Source organism: Rhipicephalus sanguineus, chromosome 6 (assembly GCF_013339695.2).
Source record: "Rhipicephalus sanguineus isolate Rsan-2018 chromosome 6, BIME_Rsan_1.4, whole genome shotgun sequence".
NCBI lineage: Eukaryota > Metazoa > Arthropoda > Arachnida > Ixodida > Ixodidae > Rhipicephalus > Rhipicephalus sanguineus.
The window spans coordinates 117430460-117446546 of record NC_051181.1 but is presented as its reverse complement, the minus strand read 5'-3'; the positions used below and the strand labels follow the sequence as shown (position 1 = coordinate 117446546).

Genomic DNA, 16087 nt, shown 5'->3' with positions numbered 1-16087 from the left:
CAATGTGAACCTTTTCAAGTAAATGGCCCCACACGCACCTTTTCTTGCTACCTGCCCTCTGCCACGCCGCAAACAGCTCCCCGAAGCCGTGGCCAGCGGCACATTTAAGCCACCCACGCGGCCCGTCAGAGCCGCCCTCTGATTAGTAGGCGGCCGTTTCCGCGCGTCACCTTGCGCCAAAGAGGAGCGGTGCGTACGCGCTAGCGAAAGCGTGCACGCGTCTTCGCCGTGCGACGACAACTATGGGTATGTATCCACGTTCATCCGGTATGGTTGCCGCCCGTACGTGCCATCTGCCGCCGCCGCAGCATGCACAAACGCGGTAATTATAGAAGGCGCAAGCCGTTTACACATGCGTAACCACGCGAACCTGTTGTACGGGGCTCGCGACAGGGACCACCCTGCGTGGCTTGGCGGGAAAAAAAAATGAAATGGCCACCACGTGTTCCTGGCTCGCTTCCCTCAATGGCAGTCTCCCGGCTTTTTTTCTTGTTTTTTTTTTCTTGCTTGCACCTATTGGCGTAGCCCCCGCGCTTCCGGTCTTTCATGCGTGCCTTATCTATGAGCAAACTTGAGAGCATGATTGCTTATGTTTGACTTATTTTTCTCCCTCAGCGTACGTCTGGTGGCGCTGAATTTGTGTACGTGTAAAAATTGCCTACGCGGCGAAGCGTCGTAACTGATCACCAGTCATCTTTAGGTATATCATATGCACGTGGGAACTTGGTTTTGGCCTTCAAGTTAAAGCTTCGATGGCGACGTTGATAAATATTTGTACGGGATTTCTTTCACAAAGAGACGGCGACTCACCGATCTACCTTTGTTTTGAAGTAGTGGCGGCTTTTTGTTGGTATTTTTTGTTGAAATAAATTTGACTCATCTGTTGCCTCCACCCTTTCCCTTTCTTTTCGTCCTACAGCGGAAAGGCCTGCTTCGAACAAAGTCAGCAGCTGCGTCGAAGCTGCACAGAGCTCTCTCTGGAAAGTCAAAGTCCGTCACCGATATGTAAGTAACCCGATGAATCCACAATACTAGTGTGCACACACTTCAGACTGCGCATAACGATACAGGACAACTGCTAGACTTCAACTCAATACCAACAAGCCCAGCTAAATGCATTAACGTGTAAGCAAGCCGCTGTTACTGCTTACATAATACAAACTTCGCCTCTATTTAATTCGCAGCGGCAGCTGCTTTCTCCGCAGCATACATTAAGGTAATGATTTGTTGACTATTTCCGTTAACCTTAATATCGTTATACCTTGTTCCGTTACCTCAAACTTCACCGTTTACGAGACTTCGAATTTACTGCCTGGGTACACCCGAATGAGAGTATAGAATTTTCACCCAGCGTGCAAAGTCAATCTCTTCATTTATTGAGCATGGTAGATGTTGTAGCCTCAAGGCTGACGGAATCGCACAGGTCATTACTAATTCCGGAACACGCGCGCGCGCGCACACACACGCACACACACGCACACACACACACGCACACACACACACCTACCTTTACTCTGTGAATGTAGTTCGCAGCACTTCCAGAATGCTTCTGATACTACTTGCTGTAAGTTTTTTTTTCTTTTTTCGTAGATTGACAGGCACGCGCACGTATATACTTACAACTTTCTAGGAAGGAGCGCCGTTTCTCGGTTGGAAGTAAAACAGCGGAAGATAGTATGTATCTCAGGTCACTTGCCTCCTCTGTCCCGAGCAAAAGTTCGCCGCCTCTGTAATGAAAGTAGGGAAGTCACGTCGGTCATTTCCACCGCGCTACTTTTGTAGAGAGTGCTGAGGCGTGGGCGGTGAGAGAGGGAGAGCGCACGCGCGTATGCTTTGTTTCACCCGTGAATTACACACACCGCGCCAAGAAGGATGTGGCAGCTTCGACGAATAGCGCCGAGAAACAAAGATGAAAACACGGGAGAGAGGGTGCGAATACGCGAGACGGTCCCGGCCATTACGGCAGGCCTTCTCTATGGTTTCAATGAGGAACTGGCTTCCTCCTCCACGACCGACGCGCCGTTCCTTCTGCTGCACCCATGTTGTATCTGCGTTGGCGGCGTCGTGACGTTTCACGAGGGAAGAGGGGGGGGGGGGGGGTCAGGTATGGCGGCTGGGTGCGCGTGCATTGGGGGAGCACCCCTGGGCGACCTTGAGGGAGACGGCCTTTCTCGGGAGGCTGCCCGCCGCCTTCTTTGCCGCGCCCGCTGGCCAAGCCCGGCCTGCGGGCATCCAGGTAGGAGCGCGCGGTGGGTCGACTTGTGCTGAAGCCACTTAGTGCGGTTCGACTTGGAGGGAAGTGCTGTGTGGTTCCTTTCGGCGCGAAATGTGTTTGACGTGCCGGTTCTTCGTAGTCGGCTTCTTCAAACGAACCTGTAACTAATCATCGTCATCAAGACGAGGGAGTGTTGCGGATGGAGCTTAGTGTCCCCTTAACGTTTCGGCAGTTTAGCCGCGATCACCGGTACTTTACTTCGTGGCGAGTAATCGGTGGTAGTATAAGCGTTGGCTGTCGAGCCATTCGAGGTTCAACATCTGAAGTCGGTTCCACAAAAAAAGCAAGGTTCGTCTCGCCCGAACCTCGCAACCCATAACTTCAAGATGTTCAAGTTCCTTGTGGTTGCCGAGCGGTTTCATATGGTAGTCTTCAGTCGCTCCATGCGCGGCTCGCCGCATAGATCGAAGCGCGCCACCATTTTGCCGCGTGCCTGAATGGCATTACAGTGTTGACTGTTGAATTGAGTTTATTCACAACAAGGTTGCGAGGATGACCAGGCACAAAAAACTGCATTGAGCAGTTTGAGGGGAACCTGGCCACCTCATACACTGGGCACGAAGTTGCTCGACTGAGACACGCGCAGATGTGACACACGAAGCGCAAACCTTGTGCATTCTAATGACATACCAACAGGCTCAAATTGCAGCCTGAGTGACCTCTACGTGGGTTGTATCTCTCTACGACGACATTGTTTTGTTTCAAACACTGGCAATACTCACTGCGACTACGAGGTCTACTTGGCAAACATTGGTCTCTGTGTTTACTGAAGATTGATTGGCAGGTGGCCACAGTACGCAGTTGTAATACATTGTAGCCCGCGGCAGGTCCGTACTCCATATACACGAGCGCTGTCAATTATCGAGCCAGGGTCGCGTTCGCCGGTGTTTACTCGCACTTTTCGACGTAGAACGTTTCTCGTTTCAGGGGAAAAATCTAATTTAAAAAAAAAAAGGGGGGAGGCAGGGGCCCAGCGAGAGCTCATTTCAAAAGACTGAACTGTCGACTGTAGGTGTTACAAAGTCAACAAAGAGCTGAAGGCCGTAGTACTATAGGCAAGAGACTGCAGCATTTAGAAACCGTGGGCAAAACTGAACGTACGGCGCAGCTCGTTTTCACTCGAGTGCACGAAAGAAAGAAAGAAAGAAAGAAAGAAAGAAAGAAAGAAAGAAAGAAAGAAAGAAAAGAAGAAAGAAAGAAAGAAAGAAAGAAAGAAAGAAAGAAAGAAAGAAAGAAAGAAAGAAAGAAAGAAAGAAAGAAAGAAAGAAAGAAAAGAAGGAAGAAGAAAGAAAGAAAGAAAGAAAGAAAGAAGAAAGAAAGAAAGAAAGAAAGAAGAAAGAAAGAAAAGAAAGAAAGAAAGAAAGAAAGAAGAAAGAAAGAAAGAAAGAAAGAAAGAAAGAAGAAAAAAAGAAAGAAAGAAGAAAGAAAGAAAGAAAAGAAGAAAGAAAAGAAAGAAAGAAAGAAAGAAAGAAGAAAGAAAGAAAGAAAGAAAGAAGAAAGAAAGAAAGAAAGAAGGAAAGAAGAAAGAAAGAAAGAAAGAAAGAAAGATAAGAAAGAAAGAAAGAAAGAAAGAAAGAAAGAAAGAAAGAAAGAAAGAAAGAAAGAAAGAAAGAAAGAAAGACGGACGACGACGGACCAGGCGGGAGCCTGGCTTTCGGAAAGTAAACACACAGTGAAGCCGGGAAGTGGGAACGAAAATTTTAATCTTTTTTCCTAGAGCTCGGCACGCGCCATCCTGTGCGAATGATGCGACGTGGTTCGCGCGCGGTGTAGCCGGCTAGGCGCAGAGAGTTCCCGCTGACAAGCCGGCCCGTGTGGCTGTTCGAGCAAAAGGAAAGGAATGGAGCCACGGAGGGCCGAAGGCCGTTCAGGTTCCTCCGCGCAGCCTACTTGGCTTCGTGGGCAGCTCTCGAAGCCGTGCCTATCCTACCGGCCGTCCGGCCATTCCGGCGGAGCTTGCATGGCAGGCTTGCGTAACCTCTCGCGTTCTGTCGCTGCGTGCAAGCGCGTTCCTTGTATTTGCTCGAGGACGATGGACCGACTCTCTTCCTTTCTTCTCCCGCCGCTGATGGTCCCCGAACGCCGCTCATCTTTACCGCTTTTATTACTGAGCGCCGCGGTTTTGATTGACTCGCCAGTTATGCCCTGGCTGCAGCCTGGCATCGTTGCGCATTGCGCGGTCGCCGCGCTTGCACAGTAGTCACGTGACTCACCGCATGGACGGCCAGAGTGTGCGTTCTTCCCGAGCACACACCTGTCGGGTCATCTATTCGCTTTCGCGTCCGGCCACATTGTTTAGTTTGGTCTTCTGTGCGTCGTGGTTCGACCGGAGAAAAAAAAAAAAAAAAGCAGGGTGTGTGTGGGGGTTTTGAAGCGTGTGGCGCTTGCGAGCTGATAACTTTATTGAATCATCCGCCTGATTGACAGGTACTTGAACGAAAGAGGGGACGTTGTTTACCCGCGGCCGCCTCTGTTAAAACGCTGGTTTCTTGACGAGGAATTGATGGCACAAGGTCATCGTATTATGTACACGAGAGACGAGCAGTGGTCCCTGCACGGTAGCTTTCTCGGAACATCCTACGAGCGTTCTGGTGAAAGCGCCTGGCCGTTACAGTCTTTCAGATTGATTTCTGTGTAACTGTTGTAGTGAAGAAGAGTGGCACTGTTTAAGTCGAGCACAATGGTCGCATGTCAGAAGCATGCTGCTACCCGCAGTATATAATTGAATTGCTTCTTGTTCTTTCTGAAGAAGGGCAGGAAGAGGGATTAAGCTTAACTGCGGCCTTATCAAAGTGTGTCCAGCGGCCTAGTATAGCTGTAGTGTTTCAAGGCGATTTCTGAATTTTCGACTTCTTTTAGTTTCTTGTTCTTTTATTGTATGTGTCCCTGCATGAAACTCGGGAATTCGGAACGTTTCGGTGCGACATATGTACTGTACTTTCTTTCAGATGTCATCTTTCAGTCGTTCCTGTCGTAATTATGCAATAGTTGCTTCCTTCCCTGCATTTTTTTATTTAAATCGTGTTCATGCGCACGCGTGGTACTTGTTTCGAATCCATACCACCTGCAATGGTACAATGAAGTGAAGGTTGTTTTCATCTTCTGTGACCGATACACATTCGGCGTCTGAAAACAGTGCGCATACCACTTTGGTGGGCTATTACAACTCTCGTGTGCTCAAAGCGTCTTCTCTGCATATATTACTTTAATTATGCGTTTCTTTTTCTTTCGCGTCGCAGGGCATCCCCGGGTAAAGACTGCACCGCCGTGTTCCAGGATGGAAGCAGGTCGGTTGGCAGCTGCGCGCGCTACTTCATCATGGATGGGCCGGCCCAGTTCTCCATTGTAAGCTTCCTCATCAACTACTCGCATGAGTCGCTGCACGTAACAAAGCGTTTCGTTTTCGGGCGCGGTGTGCTTAATTATTGTACTGCACACTAACCAGTGGTCGTATCGCGTCACGTAGCTTCACATAATTCGTGTCAACTGTTAGTACTCTCTACTGTTTTGTGCAGTGGGCCTATGTTCCGTAACAACCGCCTTCATGTTTGTTTTGTGTATCTTTGTTTTCACAGGGACTCCAGAACCAGGAGCGGCACCTGTTCCTGCTCAGCGATGTTTTGCTCATTGCAAAACCAAAGTAAGCCTGCAGCTTCTGAGCATCTCCAGACTTTGGCTCGGTTTTATTGGCTTTCTGGTACATACCATGAAGTCGCCGGTTCGATTTCAGCAGCCGGGGCTCGAAACCGCGACATTGTGCGTCATGGCACTTGCAGGGGCCATATATCCGCACGTCTGTGCGCATGTACTGATTATACTTCTATTAAACATGGACATTATACTTGCTTTGAAACCAGGTAATAATAAAATATTAAATTTTAGTAATATGGTGTCATTACACAGCTCCGTGTAAGAGTTCTCGAAATGGGGTTCTATGTTATCAGTGATTTCATTTGTCAACGCCCAGTCCCACTACGTGTCACGCCGCATCGACCATCGACATTAATTGGAGTTTGTACATGTGTACGTACAAATGAAACACTTCCGACCAACGCTGGGCACACTTACTCGTAGGTTCGTATAATGCCACATCACGGGCACTCCCGATGTTTCTATCCTGTATAAGAATCGGGTCACGGCCTTTGCTTGTTTAGAACACGGATTGGCAAACTGGTTCACTTTCTCTGTGTACCTATACGGGAAGTGTAACAACAGCATACACCTCCTATCGGGAGGTAAACATGTCCAGGGGGGGGGGGGGAGGTATGTTCTTTCTTTGGTTACACAGTGAGCTCATCGTCCGCGCGGCGACGCCCTCTTTTTCAGGTCGTCTGGCAACTACAAGCTAAAGGAGAAAGTCCGTACATGCGAGATGTGGCTCTCCAACTGCCTGGCGGACGTGAGCGAATCGACGCGCTCCGCGGACACCTCATTCGTGATTGGCTGGCCCACCACGAACGTCGTTGTTACCTTCAGGTGAGACACCGCCGCATACTGATACAGCATAGTGGCCATGTGACGTTCGGCCACTGAGCGCTATAGGCCGCACATATTTCAAATCCCGATGCTATAGAGAAACTCTATGCTTAGACGTTAAAGAATCGCGGGTTGTTGAAATTCTGCCCGAAGCCCTTCACTATATGGCGTCCGTCATGTGCCAGTGTGCACCTTGGGACGTCAACATAATAATTAAAAAAAGAAAGTAGGCGACTCGATCACTGGATCGAGAAGACAATTTTGCTGTTAATAGCGAAGAGTATAGTCAAGATTAACCAGTACTGGGAGACCGTGCCAGCTCATGATGATAACTTGTTACCGACAGACATGTAACCTATGGCGAGTTAAACAGCCTCGCTGCTAAAAATTCAAGTGGTCAAAATTTATCTGGTCCACCGCTTTGAGACATTGCAACGTAGCACTGAACATAAGATACGCTTTCGGTTACATTTTGATGAGTATATTGCCGACTTGACTTCCGTTCGATTTCCGGTTAGTTTGACGAGGCGGGGGAGTCCACTGCTGAAAGCTATGCATACGTTAACCTGTAAGCGTTATGCGTACCACTTAGGCGCCGAACGCAGTACTCTATGTCGCTTGCTCAACCTTGGCTCGCCGCGCTGTAACGCATTGTCTTACATCTCGCCGTAATCGCTCGATCGTGCTTAATTTGCCGGCCATAATCGTTATAGTTTACTGCTTTTCTCCGTACGCATCTCGAACCCAAGCAAATGCGCTCGCGAGCCTGCGCACCGTGCGGCATACCTCATGTGACCTCATTTATTGCGTGTTCGCCCCTCGCAATAAAAGTCATGTAGTCACCCTTAAATCCCGGCAGGCCTGGCGTCGTAATAGCGCGCGGTTGGGTACGGAGCACATGTATATCGCACGTATAGCGCCTCTCGACATTTGTTCAGCATCGTGTTTGTCTTCATTTTCTTCAGCGGAAATCTTATAACAGTACGCGCGTTAGCTTGCGAGGGACGATATCGAGTCTTCCGCGCCTCCGAAGGTCGCGATGAGGCATTCGCGTCGTCTCTGTTGTAATCGCTCGAATGTTCACCGCGCCGAGAAAATTTCCCCGGTTGCATAAAAGGTCGTGTAAGCGGGGCGGAGGGGGTTCGTTGAATGCGTTAAGAGCGAGCGCTGCATTTGTAAGCGAAAGCTTTATAGCCGGCGGCGTCGACTTTCGTTTCGTATCACGCAACGGACAAACGGCTTCGTACAAATCTCTTAAGGATCGGGAGAACTGTGGCGATGCCTCTCTCCCTTCTAATGCGCCTCTTGCACACGACGCAACCTATAGAATGACCGTATAGTAGCTTTAGTCTCCTGCCTGTGTACTTTCAGCACCGCGGCCACAAATGGGCCCTTAGTAGCACGGCCTGCCAGCAAGCGGGATGTTTCGGAATTATAGAGGGATTCTTCGCCTGCATTACCCCCCCTCCTCCCCCCCCCCTCCCCACTCCCGTCGCCATCTCTCGCCTGTTCGGGCCCGCAGATGACATCCCGTGAGAAGTTCGGGGCAGTGAGTATAGATGGCGCCTCGGCTTCGAGCAAAAAAAAGAAAAGAAAAAAAAAAGAGTGGCGCCTGCCTGTACTGCCTATTAAAGCGACAGGATGAGGTCTACATAGCGAGCGTTGCGCTTACGCAACTTCATAACGAATGTGCGCGCGAAACTGGAGCGCTTTTTTACGTTGTACAGCGAGCGTTCCTGAAAGTGCGCCTTGAAGAGAAAAATGGGAGGGGCTGGGCGCGTCGTGAGAGCCGATGCTTTTATTTTGCTTTCTTGATCGTCACCCCACCCACTCCCCACGAATTTTTTTGTTTTCTTTCTATTATTCTGGCGTATAGAGGCGTGACCTACACGCCGAACTTATCTATGAGCCATGGCTTCAGGTTTCGTGTTCCTTCTTGGTTTGACAGAGAGCCCGCTGTCGGGCTACAGTGATGTGTTTACTGCGCGGCAGCCAAGCTGCACTTCTACGCAATGCTGCAGCGTATATCTTTCTTACGTTGTTGCTTATCGTGTCCCAAAATTTTACCCGGTTCACTTCGTAACGTATCTTATCGTAAGGACCTCGCGCGAGCAGTTCGTTTATCTCGGCTGACCATTCACATGACCACAACAGCGAGTGCGCTTGCCTTGGCAAGAAAACAAAAAGAAAAAATGGTTAGCGATGCGTAGTCTATGTGGAAAAGTGTATGTAGAAACAAGAATGCGGTCGTTGCGTTTTGCATGGTCGAGTGAGTATTTAGAGTATACATCGCCAGCGATGCAAGGGTGATCGGGCGCAACGAGCCTGCTCGACAAGTCGGATGGACGAGGCGATCTCAGGAAAGGCGTATAGGCGCTGGCAAGCCAGTTTCTCGTTGGCCGCGGCAAAAAGAACAAAAAAAAAAAAACGAAAGAAACACTTGATTAATAATGTCGCACAGCACACCGGTATACGACGTCACTTCGTTATCCTTGCCACCTACCTCTGTTACGAAATTCGGGCAGCGCGATTGATGCGAGGGGAGGAACAAAGCTTGCTCGAGATTATAAAGACAGCGGGGCCCCTACGCACATATTCTCACTCTCTTTATGCTGATGGATAACACCGCGGCATCTCCCTTCCATTCCCTCGAACGACCTTCTTGCGCCGACGCGTTATCTTGCAACTCATGCAAGTTGGGCGACGCCGCCGCCAAAGGAAATCAGAAAAGGGCGTTGCCCTCTAATGAACGCGCGCCACGAGCTAGAACAAGGCAGGTGGGCTTCCCTGCTGTTGAGATCTATATATATGAAATAGGCGCGCCTCCGAGGGGCACTTCCCCAGTCGCTGGCAAGATGCGCACGGAGGTCATATTTTGTCCGGCAGGGAAAACGCAGAGGCGAGGGGTGTTGAAGCGGTATAAACCTTAGAAAAGTGTTTCTTTTTATTTCTTTTTTTAATTTTTCACCAGCCTGGTCCCCAGGCATGTGCGATGGCCACGCAAGCACGACTAGCATTCGCCGTTGCTCTGGCACTCTCTGTGCCATCGCCTACGCGTGAACTAGCTAGATCATGAAGTACCACACAGAAAATAAGGACGCATAGCCGTGGGCGTCGCGTTGTTTCTTTATACAAGCGGAGCCCTCTCGCATTTAGGTCACGGGGCTAAGGCCGCCTTTGTTTAATTGCGCGCGCGTGTACCACTGCCACCACCATCACCACGGCGGCGTTGGTGCGGTGCATGTTCTAGCGCTCACTCACGATCCTCCGCGGTGGACTGAACGCGATTTCTTCTCCCCCCCCCCCCCCCCCCACATCCCCCCGCATCCTTGCTTATAATTATACACAGTAGGGGCGGCGACGTGCCCGCGGCTTCGCGACAACACCCCCCACACTCGCACATCCCCCTGGTGGGAGTCATCATCACCGAGAAAACGCTCGCCGCGACGCTGCACGGCGGGTGGTGGGAAAACGAACGTTCCATCGCGACGACCCACATATGATTACTGCTTTATTTTTCTCTCTGTCACTTCGAGTTTCCTCCCCACCCCAACACCGTCGTCGTCGTCATGTTGGGGGGTCGCATCCCCGAGTAGCGTGCGCGCCCCTGATTGGGCGTGCGGGCATGGGACACACCCTCGATGAGAGATGCTCCGTCGAAGTTGGAGCGTAAAATCGGCGACTGATTGTCCCAGCCCAAAGAAGACACCTCTCGTAGACACGCACGCACGCACCCACCACCTTTCTGTTTCGGCGCGCGCCGAAAAATCCGCCGCCTGACTGACCTAGCGGTACAGAAACTTGTTGAATCGATCTTTCGCGTGTTATCCTCCGATTGGGGTTCCCGCCTTTCTGTTTTCCTTTACGTGCGCCGCTCTCGTTAATCCTTCATCTCTCCGTTCGAGTTTGATTCACTGCTTCCCGAAATGGAACTTGCCGAACAGCGCTCTCTATATACAGCATCAAAGAAGACTAGCGACATGTAGCGTGCAGATTGAAAACCTCATTTCCTTCTCTGTCGCATCGGCGTGTAACTTGTGGCTGTGGTGCTTTCGAGCCGTGCATAGCAAACGTTTAGGGAGGAGAGTTGTCCGGTGACCGGCGCAATCCATGTGGGTCGTCATTAAGGACACGGTGCGGCTTCGTTTTTTCTTTGCTTTGTGAGGGCGATGGTCTCGTAAAAACGAAACAGGCGATGATTCATGGCTTAAGGAAAGTCAGCTTCGAGATATCGGTCAAGCGCCGTTAGATCTCTTATCAATGATGCACCCCCCCCCCCCTTTTTTTTACCTGTAAGGCTGTAACCATCGCCGCTACATAAGCCTTTCTTTTTTTTTTTTTTTCTATATACAAACTTGCCCGTTGACTGTTGCGTCCAGCCCCCTGGAAAACGTGCTTAGGTTGGTGTTCCTGTAATCTTGTCCCTTTGTCTATTAATGACGTGCTCTTCACGGCTGCCATATGAATAAGACAATGTAGCAAAACGACAAAAGGAAGAAAAAAAACGGGGAAGAACTGTAAGAAGACACGACTTGCATGCTAATCAGCCTGTGTTTTGGAGGCAGAGAAAATTGCTTTATCTGTAGGAAGACCGTAATCATCTCGTGTATATATAGGTCTGCGCGACTCTCACTCCACCTTCGCGTATCGTTTGCGGACGGAGGGAGGTACATATATACATCGGCGTGTGCTAGCTCGATGAGGTAATGGCGCGTCAGCCAAGGTCGGAAGAATCGTAACTTGGTCTGATGGAGCTCTCCGCAGCCCCCGGCAGCACGTAATAATCGATCGGACTCGCGGAATAAGCATTACGCTTCAGTTAAGACCATCTACCGCGTCCTCTCTGCAGCCTTCCGCCACTGTCATTTCATCTCTCGAGAATCGTGGCAAGCGCGAGAGGATGGGGCTTCTATGTGTTTTGTTTTTTTCTCAGTGCGCAGTGGCTTGGTGTATACTGCGTTTATTCGAACATTAGCTGCGTGGCTTCAATCTCGTACCGATGTCTGGAAAAGTCACACATATCTGAAAGTCACACGCCTAAGACGACTCGAGGGTGGCAGCCACGTTCTTTTTCTTCTGAGTCGACTGCAGACACGCGGCTATTGCCTTTGATTTCTATAAGATCGGCGTATTTTTAAAGCTGGTACGTAGCCACTAGTGTGCGGTACGCACTAGCGTGATATTTCGCTGTAGCTGCCAATCTCGAAAATGTGTGCGCTGGTTTTTCACTCCCAGCATCCCGCCACTAATCAATCTTGTCGTTTTTCCGCGTGGACTCAAACACCCAGGGCGCTGCAGAGTCCAAGGGACGTTGGCATTTGGTGGTAAACAGATATGTAGCGACGATACGGTGGTAAACAGTCGATGCGAAGCAGATATGAAACGGCATAGCATAGCGGACAAGGACAAATGTTGGTCCATGGACTGACAAACATTCAAACTTCCGAGGGCGTGGCACCCTCGGTGAAGAATTCTTCCCTTCCTTGAGCTTCCTCGGATGTACGTGAGATCGAGCACGTCGTCATTCCTCGTCCAAAAGTGGGTTACGGAAGCTACTGCACTGAACAAACGGTGCTGCCGAGCATAAACAGCGACAGTTTTGCGTTCGGAATTGAAAATGACAGAAAAAACTTTAAAAAAAAAAGAGAGAAAGCAGTGCAAGGTGACGGCAGTAGGCAAGTAAAGGAGCGCCTGCGGTGCCGACAACGTGAATTCCCTCGCCCGACGAAGATTTCCTTCTTGTCGCGTCTAGGGCGCCAGCAGTCGATTGTCTGCTAGTGCCTCGGCTCCCGTCGCCTCCCGCTGTCTACTCCACGGCGGTAGCGCGTACGTGAACACCGGCACGTCGTCGCACCGTAGCGTCGTCCGAGCGTCGGCAAACAAACCATTCTCCTCCCTCACACGTCGCCCGCACTTCCCCTCCATCCGCGCGCTTTCCCGTTCAGGGAAGACACGGAAAAGCCCACACGGAGACACGGAGAGGCCCGGGGGATGGCGGCGAACAGGCGCTTTTTTTTTTTCCTATCTGGGACTCGCTTTCGGTTTTCTTCTGTCGTTGAAAGCGTTGGCGCCGCTTCCTTGCGCGTCAACAACATACTGGCCATGGCCACTCTTTGCTTTCGGTGTGTGCCATGCAAATGGAGCACGTGTGAGGGCCACTGGTGAGGACGCAGGTGGGAGGGGAGATCTTTGAGATTTGGGTTTGTCGCTGCCGTGTGGTGATGAAAAATGACCGGCAAGACCGCCGGGTGGCGCGAGCGTTCTTTGTCTGTGTGTCCCCCGTGTCGCCTTTTTCCGCGATAGCAACACGGAAGCGTCTAGACTCGGCCTATCTCTAGACTTGGCGATCCGCAGCGATCAAGTGAAGTGAGAAAAAAAGAAGCAAGGAAATTATCCTGGCCGTTTCTGTTTGTGTCAGTTTTTGTCTTATTCGGTTCCTTTGGTATAGTAATTAGCCATGCTAGTCATTAGACCCACCACGCATTCGTATCAGCTGTACGGCAGTCCTCCGTCTTGCGGTTGACGCGTTTTGCTTGACAGAAAGGTATGCGGTAAAGTGGCTCAGCCAAAAACCGGGTTAAAGTGGCACAAAAAAAAATAAATAAACTGTATCTGCACTTCGCGTAGCGCTTGTCCCTTGCGCCTGCATCGTTTTCAAAGTACGCCTACGTTCAAAAGAAGGCTTTTTCTTACAGCTACATGGGCACGACACCACACCTTCGTAAACAGCTCTAGCAAGGAGGCGTTGCCCTGACGCCAGTGAAGGAAGTGTGCGTATCGTAGTATCGAAATAAGGCAACCGTATAAACTCATTCATGGGAAGTTCGACGTCTGTCCCGTTGTCGTTTCATTTATGCGTGAAGAGTGAGGACCGGTTTCTCCGAAAGTCCCAGGGAAAAGAAAGCAGAACTTTGCTACATGGCGTGCAGGGGGCACGCCGCATGGCTTCCTTGCCCTTTCAACCGTACTACATAACCGTACGTCGGCTCAGTCGGTGGGCAGAAAGCGCTTTGGCTCCAGGAACTCTCATTTTGACGAGTCGGGGCTCTCTCTCGCTGGTAGGAGCCGACCGTCGTTGTTGCTTGCTGCGCTGTCTTCCCGAACGTGGGAAGTGACTATGACGGGATAGCGTAAAGTGTAACTGCGCCAAAACGTACCACCACACTCGGAGTTTGCAGCGTCGGGTGATCGGCTGCTTTTCGCGCGCTTTCTGCACCCCTCTTGGAAACACCTGCAGCCGGTACTCAGTCGAAAGCAGCGCTAGGCGTGGTTTGGGAGAAGGGGAGGATATACGTAGTTGTGTGTGCTCACCGGCCCTTGCTGGCCTGCAGCCCCTGCAAGCCAAGTGTTGTGGGAGGGTAACATGTTGAAAAGAAGCACTGTTCAACATCTGATGGCTTGCTGCGGCTAGCTTTCGTGCTTGCTCGGCGGGCAGTAGAAAAAAAAAAAAAAAGCGATGGGCCTAGTGCTCTCTCCTTTCCTTTTGCTTCCTTTTGTCTTCCTCAATCCAGCTGCGGGGAAAAACGGCGTCGCGACAGAGACCTGATGGAGAGGAGAGAGTGTGTATTCTTCCTCGAGGAGAGTGTGCATTCTTCCTCCATCACGGTAATCCTTCTGGTGCCACAAGCTCCACTCTCCACCTCCTCCTCCTTCGTTTCTTTCCTTTTTTTTTCGTTCTTGTCACCAACGCTGTGTGTCGCCGCGGTCCCTTTCTCTGTTTGAGCCTGTTTGGGGGTCTACACCGTGCTGGGGACTCTGCACGTGTGCGATTGGCGTTGAGCCGTGCTACTGTTGCCGTGCTCTCAGAAACGTTGCCGTAAATGGCGCGCGCTCTCTCTCCCTATGTCCTTTCTCAAAACCAGTCGTCGTCGTCGGCATCATCATCATCAAGTAAGGGAGGAAGCCACGCGCGCAGATTTTGACTACCTTGACTCTGGGGCGTCCGTCTCCCGTCAGACCGCGCGCGCGTCGGCATATTTCGCAAAGATTGGCGCCGGATACGAAGTGCCCTCCCGATTTCCACGAGTTCGTTACCGTTTCGGCACCGGTCGTCGTTGGCAGCGCGATTTCCGGGTACGGATACGCAAAACGTCTCACCCAGTGCCCAAAGTTTTTTCACGGATTGCTGCTGTTTGTGCATCGCGGCTTAGTGTGTGCGTGATGCGTGTTCCCGTGCTGTGTGATGTTGCCGAAGCAGCTATTTTGTCTGGAGGTGTGACCGCACTACCCTTATCTCTTTGCAGCTCTTCGGCCACGAGAGACCTGTGGCACAGCCAGTTCGCGCAGTAAGTACTGTTAAATCCTCTTTCTTTAGCGCATGTCCTAGAAAAAAAAAATGAAAAAAGTTACGCGCCTTTCGCCAACTGGCGTCGATGTCAATCACTCAGGATCAAACTGTAGTTGTGGTGCCTAGAATATACTTACGATGACATTCTAGGCACAGTATTATAACACTAAGTATGCCATGCTTCCTGAAAAACGTGTGCCTACCCTATTTGCGAATTGCGACATACGTTGCAATGGGTGTTGCTATTTAAGTTAGAAAGCGTGCGAGAATGCGCTTGCTAGCGTGGTTTTGCAAACCAAATTACTTGTACGCATTCCTAAGCGATACTACGCGTTAAAAACAGCGATATGCATCTGATGGTCGATTTTCCGTGTTTGCCAAAATGCGCGGAAAGCACGATTTGTAAGCAGTCGAAGTTTTTTGAAACTGCGTGGTCTTACCATGACATACCCGAATGCGCGATATTATTGCATGCGTTTTGTTGTTTTTCCTTGCATACATGCTCGGTTCATTTTATAGCGTGCTCACTTTATTTAATGATACACGTTGGTGTCAGTTGTTAAAATCTAGTTTTGTTGCTGGCAGCCTAGCGGCGTTCTATTCGTTGAGCCGCTTAGTCACCGGCGGCGAAAAAAAAAAAGACTCGTGACTCATACCGATTTCATGATTTTTATTGTCTCCCCCTTTATCGCGCGGAACGATCTTGCACTGCGTCTTTTCTGAACTGCGATAACCGTACGTGCTTGTTTTACACGTACCGACTGCGGTACTGCGATTTTCGAGCACATGCTGCGAGACGTAGGCCTCTGCTAAAACAACGTGGTACGTGATTCACCTGGACGTGCTGTTCTCGCGAAACTTATTCGCGTCGTTAAATCTATTGGAAGCAAATAACTAGAAGCTTGCAGAGGGAGGGACCTCTCTAACGATATGCCGTACACGCCGACCGAACGAGATCTCGTTGGGGCGGCATGTGCGGCATATCGCCGGCTGCTACCGTGTCGCATTCTTGGAAATCAACGTCTATCCGTGGCCGTTCGTGCGATTTT

At 50.4% G+C, this 16087-nt stretch overlaps 1 protein-coding gene across 3 annotated transcripts in view; it reads left to right on the top strand.

Annotated features, from left to right (window-relative positions):
- LOC119396251 (rho GTPase-activating protein 20) overlaps positions 1–16087 on the top strand; it is a 666225-nt gene that overhangs the window by 633907 nt on the left and 16231 nt on the right. For all 3 annotated transcript variants that reach the window (XM_037663375.2, XM_049417017.1, XM_049417018.1), the window contains 5 exons: positions 920–1005; positions 5515–5620; positions 5851–5915; positions 6602–6751; positions 14995–15036. In XM_037663375.2, coding sequence (XP_037519303.1) covers positions 920–1005; positions 5515–5620; positions 5851–5915; positions 6602–6751; positions 14995–15036 — 449 coding nt within the window. The remainder of the gene's footprint in view (positions 1–919; positions 1006–5514; positions 5621–5850; positions 5916–6601; positions 6752–14994; positions 15037–16087) is intronic.